This window comes from Typopeltis vanoorti, chromosome 4, assembly GCF_054136105.1.
Source record: "Typopeltis vanoorti isolate ZY-2024b chromosome 4, IOZ_Tvanoo_1.0, whole genome shotgun sequence".
Lineage (NCBI taxonomy): Eukaryota > Metazoa > Arthropoda > Arachnida > Uropygi > Thelyphonidae > Typopeltis > Typopeltis vanoorti.
Window position 1 is genome coordinate 101152474 of NC_143552.1, and position 18039 is coordinate 101170512.

The following is an 18039-nucleotide window of genomic DNA, read 5'->3' on the forward strand; positions in this document are numbered from 1 at the left end:
ACTGCTTGTGAAACATTTGGAATCTGCACTGGAAGCTGTCATGCATGATGTTATCAAGGTTGTCAATGGACATGCACTAAACACGTGACTATTTCGTGAATTATGTAAAGATGGAGGCGGCTCTCACGTGGAAATGTTCTGAACCAAGTGTGGGCTCTCAAAACTGAACTTGAAATTTTTATGGTTGATCAAAAGCATGTTCTCGCAGATAAGTTTACAAACTCCTCATGGGTTGCACATCTCGCATATTTAGATGATATTTTTGAGTATGTGAATGCATTGAACAAGGAATTACAAGGAAAAAACATCAATATAATTTCAGCGTTTGGATCAAAGCTTTTATATTGGAGACAGAAAGCAGAACAAAACAAAATAGCTGCTTTTTCAAAGTTAGCTGTTTTTGGAAGATTGTGAAAATGTTACTTTTGATAACATCAAGGATACAGTTATAAGGCATCTTACCAAACTCAAAGAGCGGTTCTCTGATTACTTTCCAGATATTGATTCATATACTATCAGTTGGGTTGCAGATCCCTTTAAATGTGAAATTGCTGATGTACCAGAAGAGCCTCAAGGGTTGGCAGAGGCACTTCTTGAACTTCGATCCAATAGTGAAGCACGTATTGAATTTGAAAACGAAGCACATATTTTTGGATGTTAATAGCTGCAAAGGCTTTCAAAATTGCACATGAGGAGTCAGTCAAAAAGTTGCTGCCTTTGCGAACAAGGATTTTCCACTCTAATGAACATGAAAACAAAGCAGAAAAATCGATTTGACCCCGGAGACAGTATCCAAATTGCTCTGACATCAAAATGCCACGATTTTGATGTTATTGTATCAAAAATCCTTTTGTTTCACAATGACGATATTAATTTATTTTATTGCATTTATTTTATACTTTTTATATTTATAATTGTATTCTCCGTATAAATAGATTCAATAAACCTTTTGAATTTAAATAACCTATGATTTTCTCCCTTTCAAATCAAGGGGGGTAACTTCGGCGTAAATAAATATATTTTGGGGTAATAGGTAAAAAAAATTTCCCCAACCCCTGACTTACGACATCAACTCTCCTCTGTATGTATGTATAAAGCGAAATTAAATTTTCGTTTTTATTTTTTTATCTATTATTGTGTTTATTCTTTTTATGTAAGATTTTATGCATTTTCATTATGTTTGTATACGATCTTATGCATGAAGTACTGTTGTAAAGGTTTAGATCAGTGTTAAACCTTTTTTACTACGCAAGCTACTTTTCTATAATAAGTTATTCGGCGATCTACTTTCTTATATAGATCACGTTCCCCCAACCTGATATCTGATTATGCAACTAAAAAAAAATACACAACTAAAAACTTTATTCGTGTATTTAAAAATTTATCACTTAATGTATTTTAATAAAACATTTTAATACAAATATGTATATATATTGGAATAAAATATTTCTCTATTTTGGAAAACCAAACTTAGAAAAAACAGATTGATTAAAAAAAAAAGTTAATGTGAAATTTGGCATTGTTTGGACCTCACAATATTTTCATAGTCAAGTTGATACGAAGAAGTGGCCAACCGCAGACAATCATCCAAATGATCATTTGTAATTTGGTTTCTTAATTGATTTTTTATGACTGTCATATTTGAAAAAGCGGATTCTGACAAGTGTGTCGATCCGAAACACAACAGAATTTTTCACACAATATCAGTTAATATTGGGAATTTTTCAGGCAAAGCAGAAGTGGGATGAGTCAAGAGTGGAAGAGGACAGAGAGGTGTACAAAGAGAGAAAGCAAGAAGCCAAGAGAGTTGTGGCACAGGCGAAGGCCATGGCATATCAAGATCTATATGATCAATTAGAAACAAAGGAAGGACAGAGGAAAATTTACCAACTAGCGAAATGTAGAAATAAAGCAGCTAAGGACATCTGACATGTGAGGCAGATCAAAGATGCTGAAGGAAGAGTATTATGGAGGGATGTGGACATAAGAAACAGATGGAAAATATACTTTGAGGGACTTTTGAATGAGGAAAATGCAAGGACTCACAGAGGAGATGGGCAGCCTTCTGAGGGGATGGTGCAGAACATCAGCAGAATGGAAGTGATGGAGGCCATGAAGAGGATGAGGAATGGAAAAGTGGTGGGCCCTGACAGAATTCCAGTGGAGGCATGGAAGGCACTGGGGGAAGAGGGAATTGACCTGCTGTGGGACCTGTTCATGAAAGTTTGCCAACAGGAAAATATACTCGAGGAATGGAGGGAGAGTACTCTTGTTCCCATCTACAAGGGTAAAGAGGATGCACAAGACTGTAAAAATTACAGAGGAATAAAGTTGATGTCCCACACAATGAAGATCCTAGAAAGGGTTCCTTGATGGTAGATTGAGGGAGAAGGTGGAGATTGCAAAGGAACAATTTGGCTTCATGCCTGGTAGATCAACAACAGATGCTATCTTTGGGTTACGACAGATGACGGAAAAATATCGAGAGAAACAAAGGGAGCTACATCTGGTATTTATTGATCTGGAGAAAGCATACGATAGAGTGCCAAGGCAAGAAGTCTGGAGGTGTCTGAGAGAGAAGAAGGTGCCGGAGAAATGTCAGGTTGGTGCTGGAAATGTACAGAAATGTGAAGACAAGTGTTCGGACCTGTTTGGGACAGACAAAGTTTTCAAGTAACAGTTGGCTTGCATCAAGGGTCAGCATTAAGTCAGTTTCTGTTTAATATTGTGATGGAGGTGGTAACAGAGGAGGTGAGAGAAGATGCACCTTGGACAATGTTGTATGCAGATGACATCTTGCTGTGTGTAGATTCAAGAGAAGAAGCGGAAACTAAACTGGAACGATGGAGAAAAGTACTGGAAGAGAGAGGTATGAGACTGAGCAGAAGTAAGACAGAGTATATGTGTTGTGCAGTGGGCAGTGGCCAAGAGACAGATCTGGAGCTGAAAGGAAATGTCATCAGGAAGGTGAGAGACTTTAGATACTTAGGTTCAACAGTGGAAGAAGATGGAGGAGCTGAGAAGGAAGTGGGATGCAGGATTCAAGCGGGTTGGAGGAACTGGAGGGAGATGGCTGGAGTGTTATGCAATAAGAAGGTGCCGATCAATCTGAAAGGCAAAATTTATAGGACAGTAGTGAGGCCAGCTATGACATATGCTATAGAAACTGTGGCCCTGAGGAAAAATAACATCAGCAGGATGGAAGTAGCAGAGATGAGAATGCTTAGGTGGATGTGCGGTGTGACCAGAAAGGATCATCTGAGAAATGACTGTGTCAGGGGAACAGTGAAAGTTACGAACTTAGGAGCGAAAATACAAGAGGCAAGGTTGAGATGGTTTGGTCATGTGATGAGGAGGGAGGACGAATGTGTGGGAAGAAGGGTCGTGCAGATGGATGTGCAAGGAAGGCGGAAGCGTGGGCGGCCAAAGAAGAGATGGAGGGAGCTGGTAGAAGAGGACTTGAAGATGAAGAACTTGGATGTGGTGACAGCCCAAGACAGGAAGGTGTGGAGGAGACTCATACCAAACAGTGACCCCACTTAAGTGGGAGAAGCTGTAGAAGAAGAAGAATTGGGGATTTTTCACGTGCATACTTCCAAATGACTTCAATTTAAATGTAAACTATTCTGAATGTTTATTATCTCAAGTTCTACTTCAGCTTGGTTTATATCAAATAGCCCACTAATTTTATTTGAAATTTCTGTGATGTTCAAGTTTTCTTGAAATGGATTATTGATAAAAGATACAATCATTTCAGTTTTATTAAAATCTTTAAATGCTGAATTTATTTTTTCCTCAACTAATTCTATTTCACGAATAAAAATTCTTTTAAATTACAGCGAAGATTTTTTCTTGATTTTGTTCAAAAAATTTTAATAAATATGGGAGATGTCTAAATTCGTGGTCATTTATATTTTTCTTTAATAAAAGTAAGTATTGTTGGAAAGTTTTTATTGAACTTAACATGTCAATTAAATTTTTATCTCTACCTTGTAACTCTAAATTTAAATTGCTTAATTTTGTACAGAAATCTACTAAAAATGATAAGTGTAACAACCATCTTTTATCACTCAATTGTGGATAAATATCTCCTTTTTCATCAAGAAAAATTTTTATATCGTCATTTAATAAAAGAAACATTTGTAAAAATTGACTTCTGCTGAGCCAGCGAACATTATTGTATAACAGAAGTTCCCTATCATCATCTGCCTGTAATTTAAATAACTGCCATTGCAGGACGTTTCCTCGAACAGAATTTACAATTTTAAATGTAAATTTTAATCTTTTACTACACAGTACTTGTTGGTGAATAATACAGTGGTACGTTAAAACATCTGGATATTTGTCATCGTTTTTACATAATGAAATGAAGTCTGATTTATTACCTATCATTGCAGGAGCACCATCAGTAGTAATAGACACTAGTTTAAAAAGCAGAAGTTTGTGTTATTTCACAAATTCATCAAATGCTGAAAAAATGTCTTCTCCCCCTAGTCCTTCTCAATAATGGTATAATTTTCAAAAGTTCTTCTTTACTTGAATAATCTTGAAATACCGTGCGAATAAATACCATTAACTGAGCAATATCAGTGAAGTCGTTTGATTCATCAAATTGTAATGAAAATGCAACACACTGGTGAATGTCTGACATTAACCTGGCCTGGAAACTTTTCTCCAGCAATTGGAACTCTTCCTTTCAGCAATTTGAAACCTTGTTTGCGGCCTTGAAGTAGCGACGTCTCGAACCGAGAAGCTCCTTTCTGGAAGTGGGAAACTACTCTCTCAAGCAACGTGGATCTGGGCAGTCTCTGACGGCAACTCTGGACTGGGTGGCCTCCTCTCTGACAGCAATTTTGGAACCAGGATCCCTTCTGCTTGCTTCAGTCCCTTTTTATTAGGCCTCCTCTAAGACCTCGCATGAAGTTTGGCAACCCCCGAAGAATCGGTATGAGTCTTTCATCTTAAGTATCAAGTTCGACACACCTTTTGTTCTCCTCCGCTTTCTTTTGATTGTAAGTTGCTGGCCATCGGAAAGTTGTTTGAACTCTTTCTGACTGACTTCAGAGATGTTTACACTTAGAGCCTGCAAGCCTTTCTCATACATACAAGTTTCAATAACAATCTTTCTAATGCTGCCATATACAGCTTCGGCGACAAAAACATTGCCTTTGTTTTTAACACTAACATATTCTTATTAAAGCTATATACAGTTAGCTTCAAAAGAGTTATTTACAAAAATATCTAATACAAACTATACCGAGATAAACAAAGGTTATTTCTTTTACAATATTCACATGGGACTTAACCCAAGCAAAAAAATCGATGTAATGTGCTTTGGAATATTTAACATTTAAGCTACATCGAGTTTTTACACATTTCTTATAACCGTATTCACTCGGCTCACTGTGTGACTTCCACTGATCCAAATTAATTAATTTACCCAGACTTATAAAAAAATTACTGATTTGATAATTTTAACGAAAAATAAACAATAGCAATACACTTAAAGCGAATTAAAAATAATACAAAATAATGATAAATAAAATATTATGTTTCCAGTTTTAATTAAATTTGTAAGTAAGGAGGAATACACAAGAGATCGACCAAAAATCGCTCCACAATCAACCGGTCGATCGCAATTGACAGGTTGAACACTCTTGGTTTAGATAAACAATCATCTGGGGTTCGGGAACAGATTAATCCATTTTACATTAACTCTTATGGGAAAATGGTTTCAGTTTTTGAACAGCCTTCGGGAAAGAATTAAGTTCTACAACCAAGGTTCTACTGCAATTTCAAGAAACCACAGCCAATTTAGATAATGTGATGCAGTTTTTTTTTTCTTTTTTTTTTCCCACCATAGCTCAAAGTTTGGATTAAGACTGGCCAAATTAGTAGTGCTGCATTCTACAGCTTGTGTGTGTGTGTGTGTGTGTGTGTGCGCGCGCGCGCGCGCGCATGTATGTATGTATGTATGCATGCATGCCTTCCAGATGATATTTTGACATTCTCATTAAGGTTAGGAGATAAAAGATTTTAACTATTTCTCTAATGCAATAACAGCCTCCACATAATGAATGCTAAACACCACTAACAATGAATGAAATGATAAGCTTATTAAAACATTGTGGTGCTGATTTCTAATTTATATTAGATTAATGAACTGAATAAAATTTTGGATACTATATGATGAGTGAAGGGAGCTACTGCCAATGCATATAAGTTGCAGTTGCATCCATACATAGGCACTGCTGTAATGAGAAGTTTTTTTTAAAAAAATTTAACTTTTATGGGTGATTTTTTAAATTGCTAATTAATATGAATATTTTAGGTGTGTGCATAGCACAATTGTTTTTTTTTTTATATTTGCATATAAAGGGCTATGAGGAAGTAGTCAGCAAATGTGATATGAAAATTTTGTAAAATGTAGCATGTATAGAAAATGCATGTGTTAGAAATATCCAATGAAGGAATAAATGAGATGACATGACAAGTAGTAATGTGTAAAGTGGAATGAGCAAGAACAAAGATGCTAAAATGCAAGATGATGATGGCAGTGTAAGGCAATATGAAGAAAATAAACTGAAGGGAGCATGAGCTGCATTCTACAGTTTTTTTCCCTTGATTCTGAAAGCAAGATGTTGCCTAATGAGGCTTTGACATAGTACCTTCAAAATGCTTTAACTTGGCAATTTCAAAATGGAAATTGCCAAGTTAAAGGTAAAGAAGAGATAGATACCAAAGGAAGCAAAACACAATGACAGAGGAAGGCTTAAGAAAAGAGAAATGGATTAAAAAAAAAAAAAAAAAAAAACACAACATAAGTGATTCCATGATTGGAATGGAAAAGCAAGTTTCTCTAGCACGAAGTACCATGACATGACTGCAGCAATATGTAAGCAAGAAGATGAGGGTGATATGATCGTGGATCAGAATGATTTGAAAGGAGAAAGTATCCAGTAGGAGAAAAAGATATGAGAGTTGAATTGGGAGAGGTCAAGATTGTGAGTTTTGCCATATGGCAAGAGTGACTGAGGAAAGAGGTGTAATTAAAAGTCAATAAGTAGATTATGTAGGAGAAAAGCTAAGTATGTATGGAGTGACTGATGGTTTAAGCATTTATGCTTGAAAGACAGATTACATCTGAATGGTTCTGACTGTTCAGGTGCTTGGAGAAATCTGTTGGGTGAAAGAGTGAATGTCAGACGATAGATATGTTTGAGTGGTTGCATGAAAGCAGATGTGTGCATTAAAGTAATGATCCTACAAAATGCAAGGTTAGGTTTATTAAGGAATCAAGTGTAAATGTTGAAATAGGAAAGGGAAATTGGTTGAAGAGTCAACTCCAGATACCTCTTTTAAGCAGACATTTGAGAATTTATCCAAACACGGATCAGCCAAGTGATCATCTTTCATGTATATACACTAATGCCACAAGAATTAGGAATAAAGGTGACGAGTGCTTTGCATTGGTAGATGAAGTGAGACCTGACAAGGACATTATTAGATTAATAAAATGCAACAGGTTAGTGTATTCAGGGAGGACAGATATATGGGAAGTTTAAGCTAATGATTATAGAAGACTTAAATCAAACCAGGGGTAGAAACCAGCAAAACAAAATACACACACAAATGAGCTTATATGAAGATGATTAAACTCCACAGAGAAATCTTATGGATACAATAAGAACTATTATGGACAAATTCAACACTAGGGATACAGACTGCAGGGAGGAGAAAAGTATCTAAATCAGGGAAGAAATTTTATAAAATCGCTTGTGTGGATAACAGAAACACTAGCCAGCAAGGAAGGAAAGCTGAAATAAAAAAAAACTACCAAGTGATAATGTGTGATCTCTTAAGTTTTTATATGCCAGCCTGGTTGGCCGAGTGGTTAGCATATCTGCTCTCCAGCCAAAAGGCTGCAAATTCAAATCCTGCCATGGGCATGGATGTTTGCGATTGTCTGTGAAAATACTAGTGGTGGAGACAGTTGTAGAGTAGGTGTCCTCCCTCGATGAGTCTTTGGAGGTGTCATGTAATAATAATCTTTACTATCCAATGAGGACCTGTGAAGTTCATATTGAAGGAAAATATAATGTATCGGGCATTCAATATTAGAGAATATTGTGCTTAATAAGAACCAAATAGTACATATTCTATGAAGTGAGATGGAATCTGCAGTGAATGTCTTTTCCTTGGAAGTGCTTCTGGAACTGCTCATTTAAAGGCATTCTTATTTCCAGAGATTATTCTTCATGCCTACTTCAGCACAATGAAAGAAAGATGTGTTATAAGGAAACCTGCTTACTAGAAGATGACACATAAGTATATTAGTCAAGCAAGATTAACTTTTTTTTTTTATTGTATTCTAAAGGAGCTGAGAGATAAGACAGAATAAATGTGTAAAAACAATAAAATAGAAAAATAAAGGCAGACAAATACATGAAGTTTCCATATAGTCAAGGGAAATTACACATTTGAGCTGTATTCTTCAGAATTCACATTGATCTTTGAAGTTTTGCACCATCATGGGTGCAAATCTGAAACATTCTAATCAACCAAAATAAAATAAAATATAAATATAGTTAAATTTACTCTCCACAACTGACTAATGTAAAAAGGTTAGATAACATAAAAAGTTTGTCTAAATGGTAGATGTGATCATGCAGTCTTGACTTGAGGCAGCAATGCATGCGAGCTTCAACTAGGTATACATGGAATTATAAGGCTGGCCTGGTTGGTCAAGTGGTTCGAGTATCTGCTCTCCAGCCATCCAGTCAAAAGCTGCAGGTTCAAATCCCACCAAGGCATGGATGTTTGTGATTGTCTTCCACCTTCATACAAGTGAATGAACTCTCCCCAGATAAAGTGGGTCACCATAAGAGAAATAGATCCAATCCTCCCACAATGGGAGAGGCCTTTATCCCAGCAGTGAGGAAAAGTTACAGGTTGAAAAAAAAAAAAAAAAAAAAGCAGATGATTATAATAAACTGAGAAAGCAGACTGAAATGGTACCTGAGATAAGAAACTACACAGTAAAGGAATCAACACAGCATCTGAAATAGTCAAAGGATTTTTGAAGAAAGTAATATCTAACTTTATTCTCAGATTTAAAAGAACAAATCACATGGAATTTAAATGGTGGGGGAAGTTTGTGAATCCAATACTGTGAAAAGAATGACATGAGAAGTATGAGCAGGCCAGAAGAAGAGGATCAAACTAGATTATTAAAATAAGTTAACCAGACCACAAGCAATTGAGAATTTTCTTGCATTGTAGGAGAATGAGCATGAAAGAACATCCTGGATGTTGAAGGGAAAGTGAATAACAACAGTGAGGTACAAAAGATAGAAGTATTGAAGTTATTAAAATAGCTTGATATGATATTTGAATTAGAAGAAATACTGGCAAAGGTGCTGAAGGAGTGTTCAAGAAAGTTAATGATCCTGAACTGGTTGTTTAACTTCAGTCAACAAAATACATGTACAATCCATAAGTGGAAAGAGAGCAAGATAATTCAAATTAAACTTGCCAAGAAATTATATTCTTGTTTAGTCCTTTACCCAAGTGTAAGCAAACGAAGTCAGCATATGAAGTATCTTCACATAAATTGCTGAGTATCCCATAATGCAAAGCACACATCCTTTAGGATGTGTATAACTATGAATTATACAAAGGGCCATTACACAAACTGGTTTTGACCTTTGAGATTGAAACCAGTTTGAGTGGGAGCCAGAGATAAGGTTGAAGTAATGCAGAAGTCATATGATTTGGTGTGAAAATCAATATTAACAAAGCTGTTAGAATGCAGAAAGGTGAAAAAAGTGATTGTTTTGGCTAGAGCCAATGATCTCAAAGGTAAGAAGCATTGTATGAAGGAGGATGTGAAAGTTACTGGTAGAAGCACAAACTCACTTCACCTTCAACATTCTAGTACTGTGTAAACCTTAGAGGTAGGTTTACACAGTACTAGGATTGTTTATCAAGGATTGCACAAGTTTGTTAAAAGTAGGTCTTGTTTAGAATAGCATAGAAACCAGCTCAAGTTCTGTAATAGTGACAGCAATTAGATAATGGAAATGGATATACCATGATACTTCTCGATCTTACCAAAGTGCCCGAAATAATTCCACATACAAAGTTGTTACATAAAATAAATTGTGATATAGATGGGAGAATGGCTAACAGGTATCAGAAAGTGACTTATAGTTATTTAAATATAAAGAGCCAATAGGCTTCATTTTGGCAATATAAACATTATTTAAATTAAGGGGATATTAAATCCCACATTGTTTTAAAACCGAATAAGAAACTCAAAGATTGGAATCAGAGAGTTTCATGCCAAATATAGCAAACTATAAAGTATCGGCGAATTACTAGCGTGAGCTAATGAAAGTAGTCCTAGTATGTAGTACAATCTCAGGCAACTCGTTGCAAAGGTGGGGAAAGTTCAGATGCTATTCTTAGGTATTTTCCATAATGTAAAAACACATTTCCTAGGAAATGTATGCTGTTATTACATTATGGTGGGAGGTCACTACCCAGACTGGTTTCAGCTTTTTTTGAGGCTTCATCAGCGAGTAGCTAGACCAAAAGATAAAGTGTATAGCGAAAATAACTTACATACTTTGCTATACGAGTTGTCAACCAGGTGCAACCATTAAGTTATTTAAATATAAAGCACCAATAGGCTTCATTTTAGCGATATAAACATTATTTAAATTAAGGGGATATTAAATCCCATTGTTTTATAGTACATATATTGCATTTATATATTACATAAAAGTTTCTATACTTGGGCCATTGCTATAAATGATACTGGAGATGTGGGCTAGAAAGATCTAGTTGTTCAATAATAATGCTAAGTTGGGAAAATTGATAAGGGATGTATCTGATACAAAATCCCTGCACTCTAACCTGAACTAATATTAATAAGTCTGTTTAATATTTCTAAATGTAAGGTTATACATTATGGATGAAGGATATCAAAGGCAGACTATCATATTAATGGGAATTTACCACAAACCAGTCAATGAGGCTAGACTTAGGGGAGTTATTATGGATAATGAGCTAAGTTTAGAAGCTACATTACAAAGGGTTAGTAAGTCATCACATCTGAATAACTGCACCACTGAGGAACATAGCATGTAAGAAAAAAGGAAATTATTTTCTCAGCTAGAGTTTAAAAGATCCAAAAGCAAATGATTACACATACCAAAACAGACTGAGGGAATGTGTTCTTCAAAGTTGGAGAAATAAAAATATAAAAATTACTAGCGTGAGCTAATGCAAGTAGTCCTAGTACGTAGTACAATCTCGGGCAACTCGTTGCAAAGGTGGGGAAAGTTCAGATGCTATTCTTAGGTATTTTCCATAATGTAAAAACACATTTCCTAGGAAATGTATGCTCACTTCCTACATTTGTGTACACATTTCCTAGGAAATATGCTCACTAAATATACAAGTTAGTGAAGGCTACTACTTGTAGTAGAGATTTTGCATCTTAGAAGTGGAGTAATAAGAGGTATTCAAATAATTCATAATTCAAAGAGGTATGATAGCCATTTAAGAATGAGCAACTAAAATGGCACTCTTGTAATCACATCCTTAAACACATAGGAAGGCTGTGTAAAAATTCTTTCTTTCTCCTCTGTATAAAAATAAAAAACAATGTTGGTTTAAGTGACAAAAAAAAAAAAAAAAATCACCATTTATCTAATTAATAGAGTGAATCTCATTTTAAAGAAACCAGAGCAGAATTTATCTTGCCACTATTTATAAACAGTGAATCAGAGAACCTTTAACAGGAAGAGTTAACTAATGAAATTATATGGTATCTACATGGAAATGGTTTGCACAATTCTTTGTCTAATAAAGAACTAGATTCAAATCTTATCTGTGAGAAAATAATTTTCTATTACTGAGTTTTTTTAAGCATTTAATAAGTTGGCCTGATTTAGATGGTGGTTATAAGATACTTTTTTTTATGCAAACCAGACATAATACACTGATGTCTCATGTAGCCATACTGAAAATAACCAAGAAATCAGCAGAATGAGATGTTTACTAAGAAACAGCTACTACTGGACAATTAAGTGTTAGAAATCTGCAAGCAAGATAAAATTCTTAGTTACAGGAGTAAACAGTATTTCCACTGTGGAATTAAAAGAATATGTAGACTGCAAGAAATCTTTCATTGATAGAGTAATAACTCTCCAATTTTCATATGTTTATTCAAAAGAACACAACTGTGTAATAAATTATTTAGGTAGTGATGTGCTAAAAATCTGTCATTAACCAGTTGTAAATTATAATCACATCATAGAATGTGAATCTTGTTCCTAAAAGCTAATATTAGAATGATTAGGATCAGGTTGTGTCTTTATAACCAATTCTTGAAATACTTTTATAATACTTTTACCAATATAAAATTGCAATCTAGCCGACAAAGCAGGCCGAGTTATAGTATTACTGTTCAGGCCAGATTACATCTGGCCTGTACAGTAATACTAATTTTCTCTGTTGCCTGAAAGATTCACCTCAATACTAAGTGTTTATGCATGATTACAAAATAAACAAACAAGAAGAATAAAATTATGAACTTACTCTTCCGATCTCCTTGGGCAAATTCAATTTCTAGTTCTCTTCCAAAAAACCGTGTACGATCCAAGGCATATAATGCATCTTCTGCATCTCTAATATCTTCAAATGTGAAGAGAAGTTAAGGTACAAGAGAGTAATTTATATTACCCAATCATTCACATCTCTCATGCTCTCTCACACATACTTTTGAATCATTTTGATAATATATACTTTATTTTAATCTTTTAAAATGATAAAACTACAAGTCTCAATCAAGCTTGAAATATAAAAAATTATCCATAATCATTTTTTTTTAAACAGCACTATTCACTGCATATTCTCAAAGACTGATTCCCTTCTTTGCCAAATACAGATGTGGAATTATTCTAATCGCTTCTAAACCCAACAGATAATACAAAAAAGGCAGTATCGATAACTTCTGAAGTGGTTTTCAAATTATGTTAAAATAATTAGACAAAGATTCAAATTAAATAAAGACAACAGGAAAATTTTTTTGTGGTTTAGGCAAGTCACTGAAAAAGTTCATAAAAAGTGTAATATGGTTTTAAGAGTAGAAATGAAATGAATTACTATAATTTAATTTAATAACTGTAGCTAGTTTTTTGGTGAAAAAATGCTCTGAATCGAAATTCAAAAAATTAGAAAACATGTACTGAATAATAAACTTATAAAAAGCATACAAATAAATATCTATGGAATTGACTTCAGAAGAAAAAGGAAAAATATGTTATTAAAATATTCAGAAGCCACTCAAAACTTGAGTTCTCAATAGTTTTAGTGGCCAGCTCTATAAATACCTCATTACATTAGCATTTCCTTTATCCTCAAAACAGCCTCAATCTCTGTCAGGACAGTGGCTCAAAGTGCTGCAACAATTTCTTACGGTTCCCAGTCCATGCAGACTACTGTACCCCATCTGTGAGATGGGTGCATTTCATATTCTATAGACTGGCAAAATGGCAGCATGACTATATTTGCCTTGTCACGATCTGGTAACGGTTGCATTACAGTAGGATTTGCCACAGTCCAATTTAATATGGGTGCAGGATATCAAACTGGACCGTGGCAAATCTTTTGCAAAAATGCTTTACTACATGAGTTATTCTTAGAATCATTCTTGAATGGTTTGTACTTCATGACATGATACAATTGATGTTGTGTCGTGTGTGTGTGTGTGTGTGTGTGTGTGTGTGTGTGTGTGTAATGGTTACCAGATCGTAACAAAGTAACTGTGGTCATGCTGCCATTTGCCAGTCTATAGAATATGAAATGCACCATCTCACAGATGGGATACAGCAGTCTCATTTGTTCTCTCATCAAAAATAATGCAGTGATAGATAACGCACATTTGGATTAGATTTTTGAAAAAAGGAAAAGAACTTGATGAGATTGCTATACCTCATATGCTCTACAGACCAATTACATTATGTACCAATTTAAATGACTATGATCCCTTTTTATTTTTAGAGGTACCTGTGGTATAGTATAATTATTAAAGAACACGTAAGTCCACAGTAATAAGGTACAGATATTTCATACTAAAACTAATAGTACATCTTCACTGTTACAAACAGATGGGAATGGAATACAAGTAACAAACATTCGGTGGATCACCTATAAAAATACATTGTTGTCGTGAGCTAAGAAATGAAAGAAATTAATAAATAATTAATATTTAAGATAATTAGGTTTTTTAATGATTACATAAAATAAGTCTCCCAGATCTTCGAGAGAGATCATTTCGATTTAAATTTGGTCAGTGTAAAATAACTTCACAACTTTCAGAGGCATTCATATTTGAACCTGCATCTATGAATGAGAAAAGCTTTATCCCACTGGATATTATGGGTAGTGTTAATACTGTGTTGTGCTAGGCCAGACTTCTGAGGTTTGTTGTAATGAATATAATATTGATGTTCTTTAATTCTTTTTTCCCACAGAACGGCCAGTTTGTCCAAAATAAGAAACATTGCATTCACATGGTATTTGGTAAATGCCAGCCAAAGATAGAGATGACAATTTATCTTTTGTAGAAGGCAATAAGGAAGAAATTTTGTTGATAGGAATATACGTGGGAATCAATTGGTACTTTTTTAAAATTCTACCTATAGGTTCTGAGATTCCTGAAATGTAGGGGATTGGAACTCTGCAGACTTGTTGAAAGAAACCTTAGGTACTGAAACATAAGATTCAATTATCTGTTGGATTTGATTAGGGTGGTAATTATTAGATTCCATTAACTGCTTAATGATGGAAAGTTCTTGTTGTAAGATTTCTGGAGAAGAGCAAACTTTATGTGTTATATTAATTAGAGATTTAAGAATGCCAAATTTTTGAGATGTGTGGTGAGCAGACTTTTTATGAATATATCTGCAAAAGGCTATCCAGTACGACCAATCTTGAATTGCATTGATTCTCCTACTTATCGAATCAAAAGTCTTGTCTTGTTCTTTAAGTGCTCTCACTGGACATTTCAGATTCTACATAAAAAATCCAACAGATTTCCTTGAAAAAATCAAAGATTTAAAAATTAAAGAGTCTAAGTTGCTAGTCAGTTTTGACATTGAATCTCTGTTTACCAATATTCCATTAGTCAACAGTCAAATTATTACATGAAGATTATCCTCCAGATATTGCAAAGATTTTTGAATTTGTTATCCATTCAGGTTATTTCAGTTGGAAAAACAAGTTCTACAAACAAGTTGAGGGTACTGCCATGGATATCCCTTTGTCTCCACCTTTGGCTAACTATTTTTTGAAACAATTCGAAGAAACTATGTTTTCATCCATTCACCCTCAACCATCTCTTTGGTATTGTTATGTCGATGATGCTTTTGCCATTTGGTCACATACTGAAGATGAGCTTTCTACAACAGATAAATAGCCCTCACCCTCGTATCCAATTCACCATGGAAAAGGAAAATTCTGGTACTTTACCATTTTTGGACATCTTTTGGTACCTTATCTACAAGTCTTTTGAAAGCCCACATTTACTGGCAGATATATTCATAAAAAGTCTGCCCACCACACATCTCAAAAATTTGGCATTCTTAAATCTCTAATTAATAGAGCACATAAAGTTTGCTCTTCTCCAGAAATCTTACAATAAGAACTTTCCATCATTAAAAAGTTAATGGAATCTAATAATTACCACCCTAATCAAATCCAACAGATAATTGAATCTTATGTTTCAATACCTAAGGTTTCTTTCAACAAGTCTGCAGAGTTCCAATCCCCTACATTTCAGGAATCTCAGAACCTATAGGTAGAATTTTAAAAATCTTTTAAAAGTCTGGTCTAGCACAACACAGTATTAATACTACCCATAATATCCAGTGGGATAAAGCTATTCTCCTTCATAGATAAAGTTGTGAAGTTATTTTACACCGACCAAATTTAAATCTAAATGATTGTCTCTCTCTCTCTCTCTCTCTCGAAGATCTGGGAGTCTTATTTTATATAATCATTAAAAAACCCAATTATCTTAAATATTAATTATTAATTTCTTAGCTCGCGACAACAATGTATTTTAATAGGTGATCCACCGAATGTTCGTTACTTGTATTCCATTCCTATCTGTTCGTAACATTGAAGATGTACTATTAGTTTTAGTATGAAATATCCTTATTTATCAATTAAAAGTTACTGTGGACTTATGTGTTCTTTAATAATTATGATCCCTTTGTTAGAAATGCGTGATTCTCAAAACCATCAGCAGGCATCTCACATTCAAGCTTTCTGCAGTCATTAAATCTGTTGTGCATGAACATTTTAAGCAGTGGTTTTCATTATACTTGCAATGACACAATTATTACTGTTTTGCATCACCTTTGGTTCACTGATGCAGAACAGTGATAATAACTGAACTGAAAAGTTGTTAATTTCCCATATGTGCTTTTTTATAATAGAATATCTGAAAAAGCAGTGGTTTTTATGGGGTACCTAATTCACTGAAGAATACTAGAGCTTGTTTTTTTTCTCACATATTAGGCTCAATGGACTATCATAGTCAAGTAAGTTTCATAGAAATCTAATTATTAAAATAAGGCTATGCAAAATAGAATTGCTCTAATTGTATGCATGATAAACACAAGCTTCAATTAAGCAAAATTCTGTCACTTCAAGACTAGTGCATCGCCATAGTTGAAAAGCTATTATAAAGAGATTGATATCTAGACCCCAAGTGACCAGCAAAGGGGCATCACCACTTAACAATCTGATACAGAACTTGTGATGTGCTAATGAACCAAAAAAAGCAGAATATACAAACTCAAGACATATATTCAAATTTAAACCAAAGGAAATAGCGCAGGAGAATGGAAAATTCTTCCTCCTGATATCTTCTTTGTGGAAGAGTTGGCAACAGCCCAATTGAGAATGGGCTGCTGTCAAACATGATTAAAGCTAATCATGGCTGATGTAAATGTTCAATGCAGAGATGGGGACTTAAGACTTCATGATGTGATTGCAGAAGCCATAACCAAATGGCTTCCATACAAAAATCTGTAAGTGGAGCAGACCACACACCAGGCAATGAGGATGAACATTAGTTGATCAGTTTAGATATTAATCTATAACCTATTTGAACAGTAAAATTATACATTATTACCAAACAACTGCAATTCTTCGATGTTAAAATATCAGTACATTTTTAGTTGTAAAAATGTCACAGGCTTTAATCCAAAATGTTTTGAGAAAATTATTTCTTCAAAGTTTTAACTTGCTATTAGTTAATTCATTTTACTGGAAAATATCCAAAGATGTCCCATAAAAAAAATGACTGCTCAATTCCTGATAATAATGCTAATCTGGCTTATTTTAAAAATAACAAAAGGACCTTAAAAACAGGTAACATTCCAATGTGTTGGGTCACAATCAAGAAAGTTTACTGAATTGTCAATGAGTTACAACAGAATGTCAAACAGTTTTACTTCATAACAGTATAAGAAAGAAAGATTAAACCAGGAAATTAAAAACAATTTTATAATAAATTGTGAACCAGTTCAACAGGCATAATGTAATTCTAAAGGAAATTCAATATAACAAATTATTACTGAGGTCCTTACAAATCTTCTAACACAAAACTGCTTGATTTATGATATGCACATCCATTCTATTCTAATTAATAGGCATCAAAGATAAGTTCAACTGAATGTGAAGTATGTTTTATGATTTTACTAACTTGTATTTCCTTCTTGATACCTAAGCAATTTTATCTGCACACAGTAATCCAGATGTTCTCTAGCAAAGCCTTGTAAACGTGGGAGAATAAATTTCTTATCCCTACAAGTTAGTGTTCCCTTCAGCAGCACTATTATCTAATGTGATGACTTAAAACCATATTGGCAATTTGACTCCAACTCACTATTCGCAATAACTCGTCTCCAAGTTACCTGACTACTGATACATTCCTAATAATACTTGGCCTAAAAT

The 18039-nt window shown here is 34.4% G+C and overlaps 1 protein-coding gene across 8 annotated transcripts in view; it reads right to left on the minus strand.

Moving 5' to 3' along the window:
* The window catches only part of LOC150107553 (serine/arginine-rich splicing factor 12-like), a 103466-nt gene that overhangs the window by 41680 nt on the left and 43747 nt on the right, over positions 1 to 18039 (minus strand). For 4 of the 8 annotated variants that reach the window (XR_016548248.1, XM_090391947.1, XM_090391948.1 and 1 more), the window contains exon 3: positions 12610 to 12711. Coding sequence is in view for 7 of the 8 variants with exons in the window: in XM_090391947.1 (XP_090248073.1) it covers positions 12610 to 12711 (102 nt within the window). In the remaining variant the exon portion in view is untranslated. The remainder of the gene's footprint in view (positions 1 to 12609; positions 12712 to 18039) is intronic. The other 4 variants (XM_090391951.1, XM_090391952.1, XM_090391950.1 and 1 more) reach the window with 1 other exon arrangement.